This window comes from Hemicordylus capensis, chromosome 6 (assembly GCF_027244095.1).
Source record: "Hemicordylus capensis ecotype Gifberg chromosome 6, rHemCap1.1.pri, whole genome shotgun sequence".
NCBI classification, from domain to species: Eukaryota; Metazoa; Chordata; class Lepidosauria; order Squamata; family Cordylidae; genus Hemicordylus; species Hemicordylus capensis.
The window spans coordinates 161,050,198-161,065,602 of NC_069662.1; the positions used below are offsets into that span (position 1 = coordinate 161,050,198).

Consider the following 15,405-nt stretch of genomic DNA (forward strand, 5'->3'; position numbering starts at 1 on the left):
CATATTTAAAACCACATATACAATTATTTTTTAAAACCCTGTAAGTGAACAAGTAACTGAGAGCATATTAGTGAAAAGCTAGACTTTGTATAGTGGCTGGTATCCAGACTAAATTACTCTAGTAGTCCCATTGAAATTTATGGAACAAGCTAGTTTGTCCCATTTCTAACTTGTCTTATTTCTTCCAGTGGCACTGTTCATGGATAATTTAGTCTGGATGTCAGCCAGTGGCTTTAGAGAGCTGCACATTTACTTTAACAGCTGTATATTTATTATGGTTTTAAGCTGAATTACCACTCTTGTTACAGTGTCTTTCTGGCAGTTCTGATGGAACTATCCGACTCTGGTCACTTGGTCAGCAGAGATGTATAGCTACATACAGAGTCCATGATGAAGGTGTATGGGCACTTCAGGTCAATGAAGCTTTCACTCACGTCTATTCAGGTGGAAGAGACAGGAAGATATATTGTACAGACTTGCGCAATCCTGATATCCGGGTGCTCATTTGTGAAGAAAAGGCACCAGTTCTTAAGGTGATATGCTTAACCATGCTATACAATACAACTGAGCTTTTTGTCTGCAAACCTTTGACCCGCTCTTTGCTTCCATTAGGTGCTTCTTGGTTGCCCACTTTAGAAATAAAGTTTGAGGCATAGCATTTATTGGGAGTATGTAGTTGAGGATGTCACTTGCTATTTGCTTATTGTGTCTGTAACTAGGTGAGACCAAAATACTTGGGACATTTTCTGTTAACTGTTGCTCAGCTCAGTAAACTTGAATTAAGTTTTCTAATGCAGATGCAAACACTACTGAAAAGGTGGTCTCTTTTTTTGTAGCAGTACATAGATGGGAAGATTATTTTCATAAGGGCATGATGTTCCTCCCCATGTTTGGAGCTGTTAATTTTGTTATGACTACTGTTTAAACAAAATGTTAACTCTTGGAATCAAGTATGGTAATTGGAATAACAAGGTCAGCTTTCCAAAGTGCTCCACAGTACTTGATTGCCATGACAACTGATCAAAGCAGGCATGCACAACATATGGCCTGCGGGCCACATGCGGCCCAAAAGGTGTTCCTTGGCCTGCAGGGCCATTCCGCATGCGCCCCGCCTCCCTCCTGACCCGGACCTCCGTGGTGTGTGTGTGTGTGTGAGAAAATAAATTTCTGCCACTGCACAGCCAAGGGATGGCTGCCAGAGGATGAGCCAGGAATAGTCCTCCTCTCCCCCGGCAGCAGCTCCTCCCACTCTGAGCGACACAGGGCCTGCTGTTCGGCCCCGCGTCTCTTCCCAACTGTGATGCTCGCCTGTGCCTCCGTGGAGTGGGGTGAGAAGGACTACTTCTGGCTCACCCCCCAGCAGCCGTCCCGCGGCTGCGCAGTGGCAGAAATGTAAAAGCACGGAGGTTTCGTGGGATGGGGTGGTTCCCCTCATAAAACCTGCTCCCTCCCTCCCTCCCTCAAGCCAAGCCTCCTGCCCCATTCTTTCCCCCTTTGTTCCCCCCACTCTCCCTTCTGATCAAAGTGTAATCTTTTCATCCAAAACTATGAGAGAAACTTCTCTAATTTTTTTCCTTACAAGTGCTGCATGTTAAATGTGGTGATTTGGCAGAGGTGGAAAGGAAGAACAATGCCTTCTATTTATTTTTTACAAATTGTATTGTATTTATTTTATTAGAATGAATTTTAATTCAATTTATTTTATATTTAAATTAATCTTGGCTGCCAGAACTTCATCAGTTAAATTTTGATGAAATTTATTTTAATTTTGCTTTAATTTGATTGATATTACAGTGTGATATTATGGTACAGTGTGCTCTCATAATGCCAGCATACAAAAGTACAGTTTAATAATGGTTAATGTTCAGAATTGATGTACCCTAAAACTTGGCCATTTCATGGAAATCAAGTTCTTCCAGCAGAAACTCCTGATCTTGGACCAGTAACCTAATTCTGTACTGATTTTATTTCCCCCTACACTGATACTGTATGTTCAAAGGAGTAAATGTTTTACCAGTGTGGAACAGTAGAAAGATGATCTAACAATTTGGTCTCTTGATTATTCAGATGGAACTAGACCGATCAGCTGATCCTCCTCCAGCACTTTGGGTTGCTACAACTAAATCATCTGTGAATAAATGGGTAAGAATGGTATTAAACTTGACTGTCTTTAGCCACTCTGGGCACAGTCTGTGTAAAGCCCTGCTACCTGGATCTCTTCTACTTCCCCTGCATGTGCCAATACAGGCAGACAAACCTGTGCAGTCATTGCTGGTGCTGTCCTATTCCTGACTAGGAAAGCTCTGTAATTCCTGGGTCTCTTGCTGTCTGCACTGGTATTCGGGGGAAATGTGGGGAGAAAGGGAATTGCCATTCCACCTGGCTGAACTGGGGGGAGATGCCTTCCCCATCAACTTAGCTGGGACCAAGTGTCATTTGGCTCCTCGCTGCCTCCGACTGTCCCCTGCAGTGGTCCCTAGTACTTAGTACTCATCTGCAGTACTGCAGTGGTCAACCAGTACTTAGTTATTTAAGAATTGGTACTTGAATTATTTTTCTTCCTCTCTGTTCCTTTCTCATGGTGGCCTTTAATTATAGTCCTGTTTCCTTTTTTCTTTTCAGACTTTGAAGGGAATTCACAACTTTAGAGCTTCAGGGGATTATGACAATGACTGTACCAATCCAATCACACCCCTTTGTACACAGCCTGACCAAGTTATCAAAGGTGACAATAACATTGGGAATCCTTGGGATATATTACTTTGGGGTTGACAGATGGCAGGGAACAGAGAGAAAATAGGATGTGATCCAGTAGTCTTCCCACAATCTGGGATATATTGTCAGTCCATAAAGCAAAGCACAAGGGTTCTTGTCTTAAAAACATGGCTGTGCCAAGTGCACAAGCTCCACTTCAAGAATTTTGGGCTTCTTGTTTGTATGTCTGTCGGTCAGAGACTACTCACAAGTTTTCAGCTGTATCCCTTCCTTCATTCATTCAGTTTATAAACTGCCTGATAAAACCTCTTTAGACACTTCATGTAAAGTTCAAGAAATTTAAAAACCAACAATTAAGAGTTGAAACAATTAAAAGTAATATATTAAAAATTACTAAAAGTCTGAAGAAACAAGTATGCCATTTATTTATCGAATTTGTACACCGCCCCAAACTTTTGTCTCTGGGCAGTTAACAATAACAACCATGACCGATAGAAACTCTTGTTTTGTTTAACTGAAAGCCTGTATTAAGAATTGTTGTCAAGTACTATACCCAGGTTTCACATTATTATTATTTTTATTTTTATTATCATTATTTCGATTTCTATACCACCCTTCCAAAAAATGGCTCAGGGTGGTTTACACAGAGAAATAATAAATAAATAAGATGGATCCCTGTCCCCAAAGGGCTTACAATCTAAAAGAACATAAGACAGACACCAGCAACAGTCACTGGAGGTACTGTGCTGGGGGTGGATAGGGCCAGTTACTCTCCCCCTGCTAAATAAAGAGAATCACCACATTAAAAGGTGCCTCTTTGCTCAGTTAGCATGGGGTGTTGTGTGCACAACATGAAGTTGTGCACACAAGAGCAGAGCACAAACCCCTCTTGGGGAATAAAAAAATGAAAATACCCAACACAAGCTACATCATCTTCATATAGAGGATGCTTTTCTTCTGCTGATGACTTCTCATGTGTTCCCTTCTTTAAAATGTTAGATCTTCATGGAGTCTCTTAACTTTTATTTATTATCTTCTTAGGGGGTGCTAGTATTATCCAGTGCCACATTCTCAATGACAAGAGACACATATTAACCAAAGATACAAATAACAATGTGGCATACTGGGATGTTTTGAAGGTAGGTCATATGGCAAATGTACAGGATTGGATTTTCTTTTATTTTGCTGCATTCACATACACACTTTCTAAAGTAAAATGTTTTCCCCAAGCATATTCTGGTGTAAAAAGTAGTGTGTTTGGCTAATTCCGGTGACATGGAGTGTTCATGCAAAATTTGATATCTATAGGTAATCAAGAATTAAGATATTTAGAACTTCAAAAAACTATAGAAATTATTTACATTTTCGCTGTGCCTATTCCTATGTAAAAAGTAGTACATTCAGCTGATTTCAGTGGCAGAATCATGTATGCAAAACTTGGTCATCGGGAAGTATGACTTTATTTTACTCAAAGAAATAAGCAAAGTCTTTAAAATATACAATAGATATAATATAATTAACTTAATGTTTCTTAGGTTGATATTTAGACTGTGGTCTGCCAAGCACTGCAATTAGAAAACAAAGGGTTGTTGTGGATGGTAGCACACTCTACAGCTGGTTTATGGTAACTTATAGTTGTAACAATCAAAAGGGAGATGGGGGTGGGTACAAAATTCTGCATCTAGCTTTGAGGACCCGGATAGGCTGCCACCACCCACTCTTTAATATGAGCAGATTCACCCTTCCAAGGGAATATTCTGGGAGAGTAAAGTGGAAAACCTCTCCCTATAAGAGACTTGAGCAGTCTTAGGCCTTCAGGAGCATGTTACTAGGGCAGGACCCAATAAGTAGTGACACTCTTTAACAACAAGGATTTCTTAATATTTGGATGATCAGGGAAACTATAGAGGCAACAATTGCTGCTTCCATTCAAATAAAACCCTTCCCCAGGAACTACAGGTACCATGCAGTCAGATCCAAGTACTTAAACAAATATAAATTCTCTGACTCATCTAGCTAAACTGGTCCCTATCCTTCCTACTTAACTTCCAGGTAAGGGACTTCCAGTGTATTCTCAGTCCAAGTCTGTTAGTCTCTCCTTTCCCTACAGTAGATGCTGATCAGACCTCACTCCGAAGCCTCCAGGGAAGAACTGAACACATCCCTCCCCTACACCTCCATAGATTGTTTTCTAGTCAACTCTGCCCCTCACTCTGGATTAGGCCATTAGGATTTGATTCTCCTGGTCTTTCTTCCTTATTTGGAGAAGCCCATCCTCCAAGCAGTTATTCTAATTGAGGCCCAGTCCTCCCTCAATTCTATCGCTACAATAGATCATGCTACTTGGCATCTTGCATTGACTATTTTATAAAGAAAAGTACTTCCAGATATACTCAGTTGGCCTAAATTTGTTAATCCCTTGCTAAAAATGGAACTAGGCTGTGCTTTAAAAAAGTCGAAACATGCACACTCTAAATAAAAAAGCAGAGTTTCTACCTATCAAATAGCTGGTTATTTACAAGCAATTTCCAAACACATCAAGAGACCCTTATTTGTTGCTTGAGTGTACTTGGAGAACATCCTTCTGCCTTTGAAGATCTGTAGGCTGCGTATTTAAAAAGATGAGCATGAGAGTGTCCAAAACTAACTCTTCAACAGGGAATGCAAAGGAAGGTTCTGTATTAAGCAGTTCCTTGTATTTCTGCACTGAGTAACCACTGCAATGTTTGGTGGTCTTGTATGCAGGCATGTAAAGTAGAAGACCTTGGGAAAATGGACTTTGAAGAAGAAATTAAGAAGAGGTTTAAAATGGTATATGTGCCAAACTGGTTTTCAGTAGACTTAAAAACTGGGGTAAGGCTCATCCTAATGTCTTTTCCACAACACAAGCAATTTGGTATTGTGTTTATATAATTAATCCTCCTGTACTTGGAAAGACGCTGTAGTATTTGTCAGACTGTTAAGTCTGTAATGGGGGGGAGGGGACTTTAATAACTTTATAGTAGTAAAGAGGTATCGGGATGGTATCATCCAGGGTCTGTAATAAGCTCAATGTTATATCCTGTGGGGCATCTCGGACTTGTGGACCACCTAAAGCTGTGTGTTTGGTGGCTGTTTTTTTGGCGGGGGTCAGTGTGGAGGGAGCCCTGAATTCTTAAAAAAGCATCTGTAGCAATATAAAGATGCTGTTGTGGTATTGAATGGGTGGTCTTCATATTGGACTCACTTAGATTCCAATTCCCTGAACTTGCAGTTTCATTCCTTTCCCACTTAATTTTAATTTGGGTTCTAGTTAATCCCAAAGCTATTTCTGTGAGAACTGAAAAAAACATACACAAAGCAGGGTGAGGGGAACACTCCAAAACAGTTGACCTCCTTACAGTAAGAGCATATGTGGCTAGGAAATGCCATCGATGAGAGTGGGGTGTCTTACATATTTCCTATCCTTTGGGGTCAGCTATAACACTAAATGTGTAGGAGGATTAAAATCTGTTCATTCATAAATGGTTTCTTTGTGTTTAGTCTTGTAAATGTTTATACTCTTGCATGATTTAAATAGAGGCACACTTCTGTGCATTTGAGAATTTGCAATTAGCATGTCAGTGAATACTAACACTTCTGGAAATGAAGCAGCAACTGTAAGAAGATCTGATTGTATGGCCTGAAAACTAAATATGCCAATCCTAATGTAATATGATTACAGATGCTGTCATCTGCATGGAAGCTTTGTATAATCAAAGTGTGCTTGTTAGAGCTTCGAGGATGCTCTTGAATGCAAAAAGAAATTGTGGGGTTTGCTTTTAATACAGTATTCATATTGCATTCCTCCCAACGGTCTTCTTTTGACAGATGTTGACAATTACTTTAGATGAGAGTGACTGCTTTGCAGCTTGGGTCTCAGCAAAAGATGCAGGGTTTAGCAGTCCAGATGGATCTGATCCAAAATGTGAGTGTGCTGATGTCCTTATTTCATAAAAAGACAGCAACAATCTTCTTTATATTCCCATGTTTTTGGAAAGTGGCAGTGTTATGAATTTGCTGTTTAGCTGTCAAATACTTAAGGAAATTCTCTGAATTCAGGTTATCATCATGGCAGTTTGTTGGCTTGGTTCTTGGAAGTTTCTCTTGCTAGACTCAAATTGCCCAGCTTGTCTTTGTCTGCAATTCTTCACAACTCTATGAAGTGGAATCTGTGGAATTGTAGCAAGCTGATCATTCCTCTGCATGGATTGAAAACTATACCCTGATCTTGCAGTCATTCCAATTTGCAATATTGTGGTTTGAGTTTTCAACAAGGGCTCCTTCAGTAAGTTGCTTTTGGACTAACTCTCTGGGATTTAGATCAGAAACAGGAGTTAAGGCCCAGATCCAAAGAGCTACCTCGAGTACACACAAGGGGCTTGGACATGCCCAGTGGGTCTGACTCGCTCTTTTCTCCTTCCTCCTGTCATTTGATCAGCAGACTCATGTTCCATATCACAAGTCTGCTATTGTAAAAGAGGTTTGCCTTTGGCATAAGGAAGGAGCAGGGCTGCTCTTTGAGAAACACCAGTCAAAGTCCCCTTACACATGTGGAATTAGCTATGCAGTTCTCTGGATCCTAGCCTTGGTGTCTGTGATAATACTAGAAATACTCAGCTTTTTAAAATATAAACCTATTTCCAAATTCAAATATACATAAACATCAATAATTTCTTATTGCTTTCTTCCACTTCTGAATTGTGCAAAATATAGTAAACCTTGGAGGACTGTTACTGCAGGCTCTCTTGGAGTATTGGCCGAGAACACACATCAATCCTATGGATGAAGAAGAAAATGAAATGAACCATGGTGAGTATTTCTCTGTGCAACTTAAGAATATTACATCTCTTGGGGGCCCATGTAGCAGTGTAGCAAAAGGTTTATGTATAAACATGGATCAGTTCCAGAGTCTTGACGGGGAGATGAATTGGGTAGATGCCAGTTATTTGTCTCTTTGATACTAGTCTTAAAATTACTTTGATTTAAAGTCACTTTCTGAGTTTGAAAATGGGACGTTCTATTCAGAATTGGATGACTGCATGGCCTTAAGACTGTCCGTCTGTCTTCTCTCCATTCCTCAATAGTGAACGGTGAGCAGGAGAACAGAGTGCAGAAAGGAAATGGATACTTCCAAGTGCCACCACACACGCCAGTTATTTTTGGTGAAGCTGGAGGACGCACTCTGTTTAGGTACAGACTGAAGAATTCTGTGGGGTGGTGGTGGTTGAGTGACTGATAAGCAAATGGTTGAATTTGCAGAAGTTAAAACCATCACAAGGGAACTGGATCTTTTGATAGTGGAATGCCTGAGCTGTGGATTTGGAAATATCTGGATCTGATTTTGTCTCTCTAGCATGAACTTCTCCTCTTTCAACCTTTTGTCCTCTTTCAGCCTCGGGACCCCTTTCTCACCCTATTTGCAATACGGGGCTGATAGCAACCTGTGTTAGGATTACTGATAGCATACATAAAGTGATCTGAATGCTTAGAGTGATATCAATAAGAAATATTATCTTTAAAGACACATGAGTTGATTTGTGTAGTGTATTGTGGGTAGTGGGAAATTTTTCCTTTTCTGACTCAAGCCAGGTTAATGGATAACCTCCTTGACCAGTCTGAACCAGTTCTGCAGCATGAGGGAGACTTTAGTGCTGAGTCATCCCTTTCTTGTGCTATTAGAAGCAGACTGGCTGGTTTAAAAATCTTTAACTTTCAAGACCCGAAAGTTAAGAAAAGAATTCTGGTAAATCCAGAAGTTCTGGTAGGTTAATATTGCTGCCATCAAGCACTCGGAAGACTTGCAGAGAACCAGACAATTGGACTGAGTGCTTTAATCCAAGGTCCCTCTGTAACTGGGTATTGCACAAATACAAAAATACGTTTCCCCTTGCTAATAGGCAAGAATAAAACCAATTGTTCTCCCATGCATTGGCCTGCACATAGTTAATTGTTAATTTGGTCAAGCTCTCTTTGAGATGAGTTTTGCACCAGAGAAAATCCCCCTCCTCCTGCTGGGTGCAATAATCAACCCTCTGAGGGGCTTGTAAAAAGAACAGAGAGAAAATTTTATTCAGTTACTACAGACTGTTTCTCTGAGGCTTTTAGCTTTCTAGAAACACTCAAAAATACTTAGTTGGTTACAAGAATACTTCAGCAACACCCAGATCACTTATGGGTGGTACAAAATGGAACTTAGTTGCTCAGCTGCAAAAAACAGATATTTAGGACAATGCAAAGCACACACAAAAGCAAAACAAATTCCTGACACAGTCTGACTAAAGAAAAAGTTCCCTGGGCTAAATTCCCTAAGCCACAGCCTTGACTTCTTCCCCTTGAACTCACCAAACTCCTGATGAGAATCAAGCCCCCTGCAATCCTGTGTCTCAAGGGTCCACAGTCATCCTGCTGCAGTAAACCTCCATTGCCGCATGTCATCCTCCATGCTCCCATCACAGACTCAGGCTAGTCCGCACTCCCTGTCCAAACTTACTTTCTTGTTCCCAGAATTTCCCCCTGCAGCTCTCATGTCCGTCCCCCCCCCCCCCCACACACACACACGGTTGACTGATTGGTTGAGCCCTGGAGTTTACCATCCTGTCTGTCAAGACAAGTGTTCACTTCCTGTTAACTCTTTAGAGGGAGGGGAGACTGGTCACTACAGTTTGGCTATTGGATTATGGTCTGCATTCAGATATCCATTCCTGACTGCCTTTTTCTCATTGCCCAAGAATGGAAAGTTACTCTGAATTCCCCTTCAGTCCTAGTGATTGTCACTGGGACAGCTGGTTAGAATGAATGCATGCATGCATGCATACATACATACATACATACATACATACATAATAGTAGGCAGGTGCCGTCCATTCACTGATGTCTACAGGTTCCTCCTGTGTGGCTGGTTATTTCAGGACTCCCTGGGGATGTCTTTGGGGTAATTGTCTAACTGGGGGTCAACATCAAGCCAAGTTTCCTGTAAAAACCTGAAATATACTTAGTAAACGAAGCATCCCTAACTTTCGACGTCCAGCCTGCCACATTCTGTGTTACGAAAGTCGGGTCTGAATGATGGTCTCATTAGGTTGGTTCAGTTGTCCCATGGAACCACAGTTTGATTCTGTACAATGTCTCTGAGCTTCGGGAGTTCACGCTTTCCCAGCCCCTGCCCTCACAGGAATTTTACTTCCAATTTAGATTAACAACCACCTAAGTATGGTTGGGATGTCCCAAATGACCAGTCTTGATTTGTTCTAAGGAAATGGCTTCAAATAAATCTGGGTATGTAACCCACTTGGTTCATATTCAGGTTTATTTGAAGCAAATTGGTTAGAATAAACCAGGATTGGTCAGTTTGGCTGTCATAACAGATCCTTGTTTCTTTCTAACCTAAATTAGAAGTGGACTTCGTGGGAGACTTGGACGTCATGGTTCTGTTTGACATTTGAACTGGCCCATTGCTTGTTTTCATAAGTCCAGTAATGCACCAAGATTTTCCCTTAACCTCTCAATGAACCTCTCTCAGAACTCATTCCTTTCCACTCAGATTGTTGTGTCGGGACTCCGGTGGTGAAACTGAATCCATGCTCCTTAACGAAACTGTGCCACAATGGGTAATTGACATCACTGTGGATGTAAGTGTCTTTACTAGTGGAGAGTGTCTAGTGTGCGTATCTAATGCAGGGTTCATTAACTATATTGTGTATTGGTGCCCCTGTTATATCTCTATAGACTAATAGGATATGTGGAATATGGTTAATACAAAGCATTTTGAGCCTTAATCTTGCACCTGCTAACTTGATCTTATGGTGATGCTTTTATATACTAGTTTTCACTTGAGTTATTTGTAGAAACAAACTTTTAAAATGCAATATGGATACCAGTTGTTGAGCCTACAGTTAAAAGGTTATGTGTGTGTTACAGAAATGTGTTTTTCTGTGTGTATTACTTGATGGCTTGCTTTGTAGAAGTTCAGGCATTGTGCACCAGTTCCACAAGGATCATTTTTCAAGAGCAAGCCCCCACTACTGCCAGGCCTTGGAAATTTGGGGGGATGTTAAAAGCATCGCATATTTCTTTAGGGGAACCCCTGATACATGCACACATGAGATCATTCAGAATCCAGACCAAGATTGCCTGCCTGCAGTTCTCTGCTTCTCATGTGCCAAACTGATGCAACATCAGTAGGTTTTTAGCTTGCCAAAAAAAAGAAATCTAGAACAATGATCTATAAAACTTGGTGGAGAGGTCCATAACTACATGATATGGTTTATTTCAGAAATTTAAACAGTGTTGTTGTTGGTGACATGTAGTTGTTAAAAATAAGAAGCAAACTGTTTCTGTTGTCTTGTTTTGTAGAAAAATATGCCAAAATTCAATAAGATTCCCTTCTACCTCCAACCTCATTCCTCTTCTGGGGCAAAAACATTAAAGAAGTAAGTGGAAAGTAAAATAGAACACTCCTGCCTTGTAAAGATGAGTTGGTTGGAATCACCTTGAAGCTGCATGTCTCGACACCAAATCTCTTCCTTTCTACAGGGACCGACTGTCTGCAAGTGACATGTTGCAGGTCAGGAAGGTGATGGAGCACGTTTATGAAAAAATAATAAACCTGGACAATGAATCACAGACAACTAGCTCTTCCAATAATGAAAAAGCTGGAGAACAAGAAAAAGAAGAGGACATTGCAGTTTTAGCAGAGGAGAAAATTGAACTTTTGTGCCAGGACCAGGTAAGGTCAGGTAACCTACTAAGGATGGTTGTGAGGTTCAAATATGTCATCCTTGGCTCCTTTGGGGAAAGGCCGTGATCTTTGGGGCAGGGCAGAGGGTGCTATGAGTGAGACTGAGGAGGGTCTAGAGATGTGAAGCCCCAGGAAAAAACCAATCATGTTTTTGGGGGGTGGGAGTTTTTTCCATTTTCCAGACCCAGGACTCCATCCAAATCCCGTGCTTGCAAGCCCTGGCCAGTCAGTGATGGGGGTCAGTTCGAGGAAGACGTTCCTCATGTTGGCCCAGCCCTGCCTCTAGCAGTCCCCCAGTCTGCAGGGATGTTGCATTCTCGACCCCCCGCTATGGGGAGAGAGGCCAGCAGAGCATGCAAGTGGGCAGTGATCTCCAGGAGGATCAGTGCCATAGTTCATGAATGTACTATAGCTTTGGCAATGTATTTGCTGCAATCTATACCTTGTATCTCCAACAATACTGTCTCATCAGCATTACAAATATAACAAAAATTATAACATCACCTGCAGAAGATGCTTAATAACATTTATCTGTTTTTAAAGGCCTGTGAAAATAAAAAGGCCTTTTCCTGGAGCCAGGAAGTCATAAGATGTGGCACCAGGCAATCTTCCCAGGGAGGGTGGGAATATTCCATAAATAGGACACCACAATGGGTAAGGTCCTCTCTACAGTTGCCACCTAACTTGAGAGCAGATAGAGGCATTCAGAAAAGAGCTTCTGATGGAGAGAAACCTTGTGAGTGTTCTAAACTAACAAACTTTCAACCTGTAAAGGCAGTCTGGAAAAACAGACACTGCCTTTATCAGAAGGGAGTGTCATTGCTTGCCTAGTAAAGTCCAGCAGTCCAGTGCACCTAATTGGTTGCTGAATTCAGAATATTCTAGCACACAAAATGATTTTCTGGCTATAAATTATTTGGGCTGCAATCCTGAGGACCAGCAAGCACATAAGTTCTCCTTTTTTTCATTTCTCAGAAGCAAATTCTGCTTTTGAGAAGGAGACGAATGGAGGTTTACTTCTCTATAGCAGCTGTGGAAATACATAGGTTGGTGTCCCTCAAGATCAGATCCCTGTTGTACATTCACTGAAACCCATTTTCAGGAGGAGTGTAACTATCAGCTCAGATAATTTGTCAAGAAATCAACTTAAGAGTTGTGCTTAATCACATCTCTTTTTTAAAAAGCAATTTGCTTTGCACAACAGGTTTTGGATCCAAATATGGACCTTCGAACTGTCAAGCACTTCATATGGAAGAGCGGTGGTGACTTGACTCTCCACTACCGCCAGAAGTCAACGTGAACCAAGTGGTGGGCCCAACTGGTTATTAACTTACTTGAGCTTCCTGTTCTGGTCCCAGCTGTAGTGCTCTAGAAGCCCACTGAAACCCTAAGGTAGATCTGACACTTCTAATGCCTCAGTGCGGACAGAGTCTACTTGAATTGAAGTGACTAATAAATCTGTAATATAGATGAATCTCTATGACCCAAACTAAAGTCTGTCCTTATCAAAGTACAAGTGAGAGTGATATGAGAAGCCCTTGAGTGGTCTATGTTTGTGTTATGAGGTGTACAGAGACCAGGTAATCCCATGCAGATGTTTGCTTCCATCTTTGGGGCTTTTATTTGGTTTTATTTTCAAGATTATCATACTTTTCTGCTCAAGCTTGATATGAAAACACTTTCTCAGCCCTGCTGCTAACTTGTTCACACTGTAAAAACTGCATGCGCTGTACCTTGTTAATAACATTCCATGGATGCAGTTCATACTTTTCAAGAAAAATTGGCCACTTTTCCAAAACAAATTATTGAAGAGGAGGAGATTTGTTGTACAGTTGAGCAGAACAGCCTCTATAGCATAAACCGGAGGGATTAATGTCCTTAGACTTGTTGATATCTGTCCTTCAGTTGTGATCTTGTATGAAACCATTTTGGTTCTCAAAAGTAAACAAATGAATAGATGGTGTGATTACAGGGTCAGTACAGTGGTGCAGTGCATCATGATGCAATATGTCAAACCTTTAACTAGCTTTTTAAACAATTAAAATGTAACTTCTGTATTCTGTCCATTTTTCCTTTTAAGAAGACAGTCACAATGCCAGGTCATAGTCCTCCACACTTCTGACAACTTGGCAGACTCTAGAAACCATAGTTACAAAAACAAAACATTCTTGCAGGTTTTCCTCCAATGGTTTTTTATATGCATTTGTGGATGTTTTTGTTGTAAGCTGTATACAGTTTAATCTCTTTTCCTTTTTCACTGTTTCTAAAAACATTTTACAGCTTTTTCATATTCTTCATTATAGTCTTGTAGAATCTAAATTATTGAGGGTGGGGGGTGGAACATTTCAGTGTTTGGGCAAGAAAAGCTGACTTTGAATTTAAAAACAAAACTGGAACACAAATATCCTAACAAAATATGTCATGGTTCTCATTTGAAACAGAAGCACAAGTGCCTTCTTAAGGGCCAGTATAGCAACAGTAGCTTTTTCCCTCGAGATGAGTGTTCTTCTTTTCCTTTGTGGTGGCTGTTGAGATAAAGCTGAAGTCTACAGGCCATCTTGAGTATGCTTTAATGACAGTAAGATGACTGCAAAGGGCCTGATCCCAACATTCCTTGCAATATGGGAGCTGCTGCTGTTCCAGTCATTTGTGTTAACTGGGCACCAGGTGGGATGATGCTTCCCATGCCCCAGTTGTCCTACTCAAGCAGCTGGCAGTGCCAGTATAAGCAGTACAGAAGTGAGGACTGTACTAATCCACAACACAAGGAATATATCCAGTGGTGCTGTAGAATATTCTCAAATTGCCTTATGCCTTTTGAGTCTTTCAGCTCACTTCCAAGGGAAAGAATGGAGTTTAAAAAACACCCTAATAAACTTTGGTAGTGATACAGGGAGCAACATTAGAGCACCTTTTGGATTTTTTTTTCCCTCTTGGGGGCATGGGGAAGCACTCACATGGTGTCTGCTTTATACACCTTTCCAGATGGTCAAAGCAACTGCCCTACTGCAAGAGTGGCATTTGGATTCACCCCAAATCATTAACCACCAGTGCTCTAGATAACACAGGCACTGCTTAAACACTGGTTCAGAATGAAGCTCGCATGCACCTTTCCCATCTTGAGAATCATTCATCATGTAAATTCCATTTGTGTGCAGAAATCTAGTTTGCCACATTTGTGCTACATGCACACTTTAGTGAAGTTGGTGAATTCATTGGTTAAGCTGAACTGTACATTGTCCTGAATTGTATCTATAAATAGCAGAGAGGAAGAGCAGTCTGTGCTTTGTTCTTATAGACATCAATTCTGGATTTTTTGCTCTCCTTAATGTACTCATTGAAAGTGATTTTAACTCTCCCCTGCTTCCTTCCCCTCTATTGTTTTGAAGAAACCAGCCAAGGTTCTAAACTTTGTTTTCTACAAACCCACTAATGTAGTTTCCAGAAAGACTGACAGAGGGCCTGCAATGCCAAAAGGATGAATATGTATTTCACAATTGTATAGAATAAAAAACTTTAGCTAACATTTGTAAGCAGCTTTAGTCATTTTTATGTGATCTTAAATGTTGCTTGGTCATCATGTATTTAGGATGGAGCATATGTACAGCTATACTGGCATTGTTAAACAGGCATGGACAGTCATGCTTCATTCAAAAATGAATAAGGTCGTGCCAGACTTTAGTGTTTGTCTAGTTCCTGTTACCCAGGAGTTTAGCCTTAGAATGTAGACAGGCTGCTTGGAGGTCTGAGACCAACCACATGTGCACTTGACCCTTGGGTAATGAAATTGTCCACAGCTGGACTGGTTTTCTGGGTTGTGGGAGTGCTGGGCTCCATCTTCCCCCTCTAGAGGAGGCTTGGGGAGATGTTCCTTGCTCCAACACTGATGGCCAGGTGCCATCAGTGGCCAAAAGTGCCATGTACCAGTTTTG

At 41.0% G+C, this 15,405-nt stretch overlaps 1 protein-coding gene across 2 annotated transcripts in view; it reads left to right on the top strand.

Annotated features, from left to right (window-relative positions):
• Window positions 1–14,999, top strand: part of WDR48 (WD repeat domain 48) — a 38,520-nt gene extending 23,521 nt beyond the window's left edge. For both annotated transcript variants that reach the window (XM_053266324.1, XM_053266323.1), the window contains 12 exons: window positions 309–533; window positions 2,068–2,142; window positions 2,623–2,725; window positions 3,757–3,854; window positions 5,461–5,568; window positions 6,565–6,661; window positions 7,450–7,545; window positions 7,821–7,926; window positions 10,277–10,364; window positions 11,089–11,165; window positions 11,269–11,461; window positions 12,678–14,999. In XM_053266324.1, the coding sequence (XP_053122299.1) occupies window positions 309–533; window positions 2,068–2,142; window positions 2,623–2,725; window positions 3,757–3,854; window positions 5,461–5,568; window positions 6,565–6,661; window positions 7,450–7,545; window positions 7,821–7,926; window positions 10,277–10,364; window positions 11,089–11,165; window positions 11,269–11,461; window positions 12,678–12,773 (1,362 nt within the window). In that variant the 3' untranslated portion in view covers window positions 12,774–14,999. The remainder of the gene's footprint in view (window positions 1–308; window positions 534–2,067; window positions 2,143–2,622; window positions 2,726–3,756; window positions 3,855–5,460; window positions 5,569–6,564; window positions 6,662–7,449; window positions 7,546–7,820; window positions 7,927–10,276; window positions 10,365–11,088; window positions 11,166–11,268; window positions 11,462–12,677) is intronic.
• Window positions 15,000–15,405: the final 406 nt, after the last annotated feature.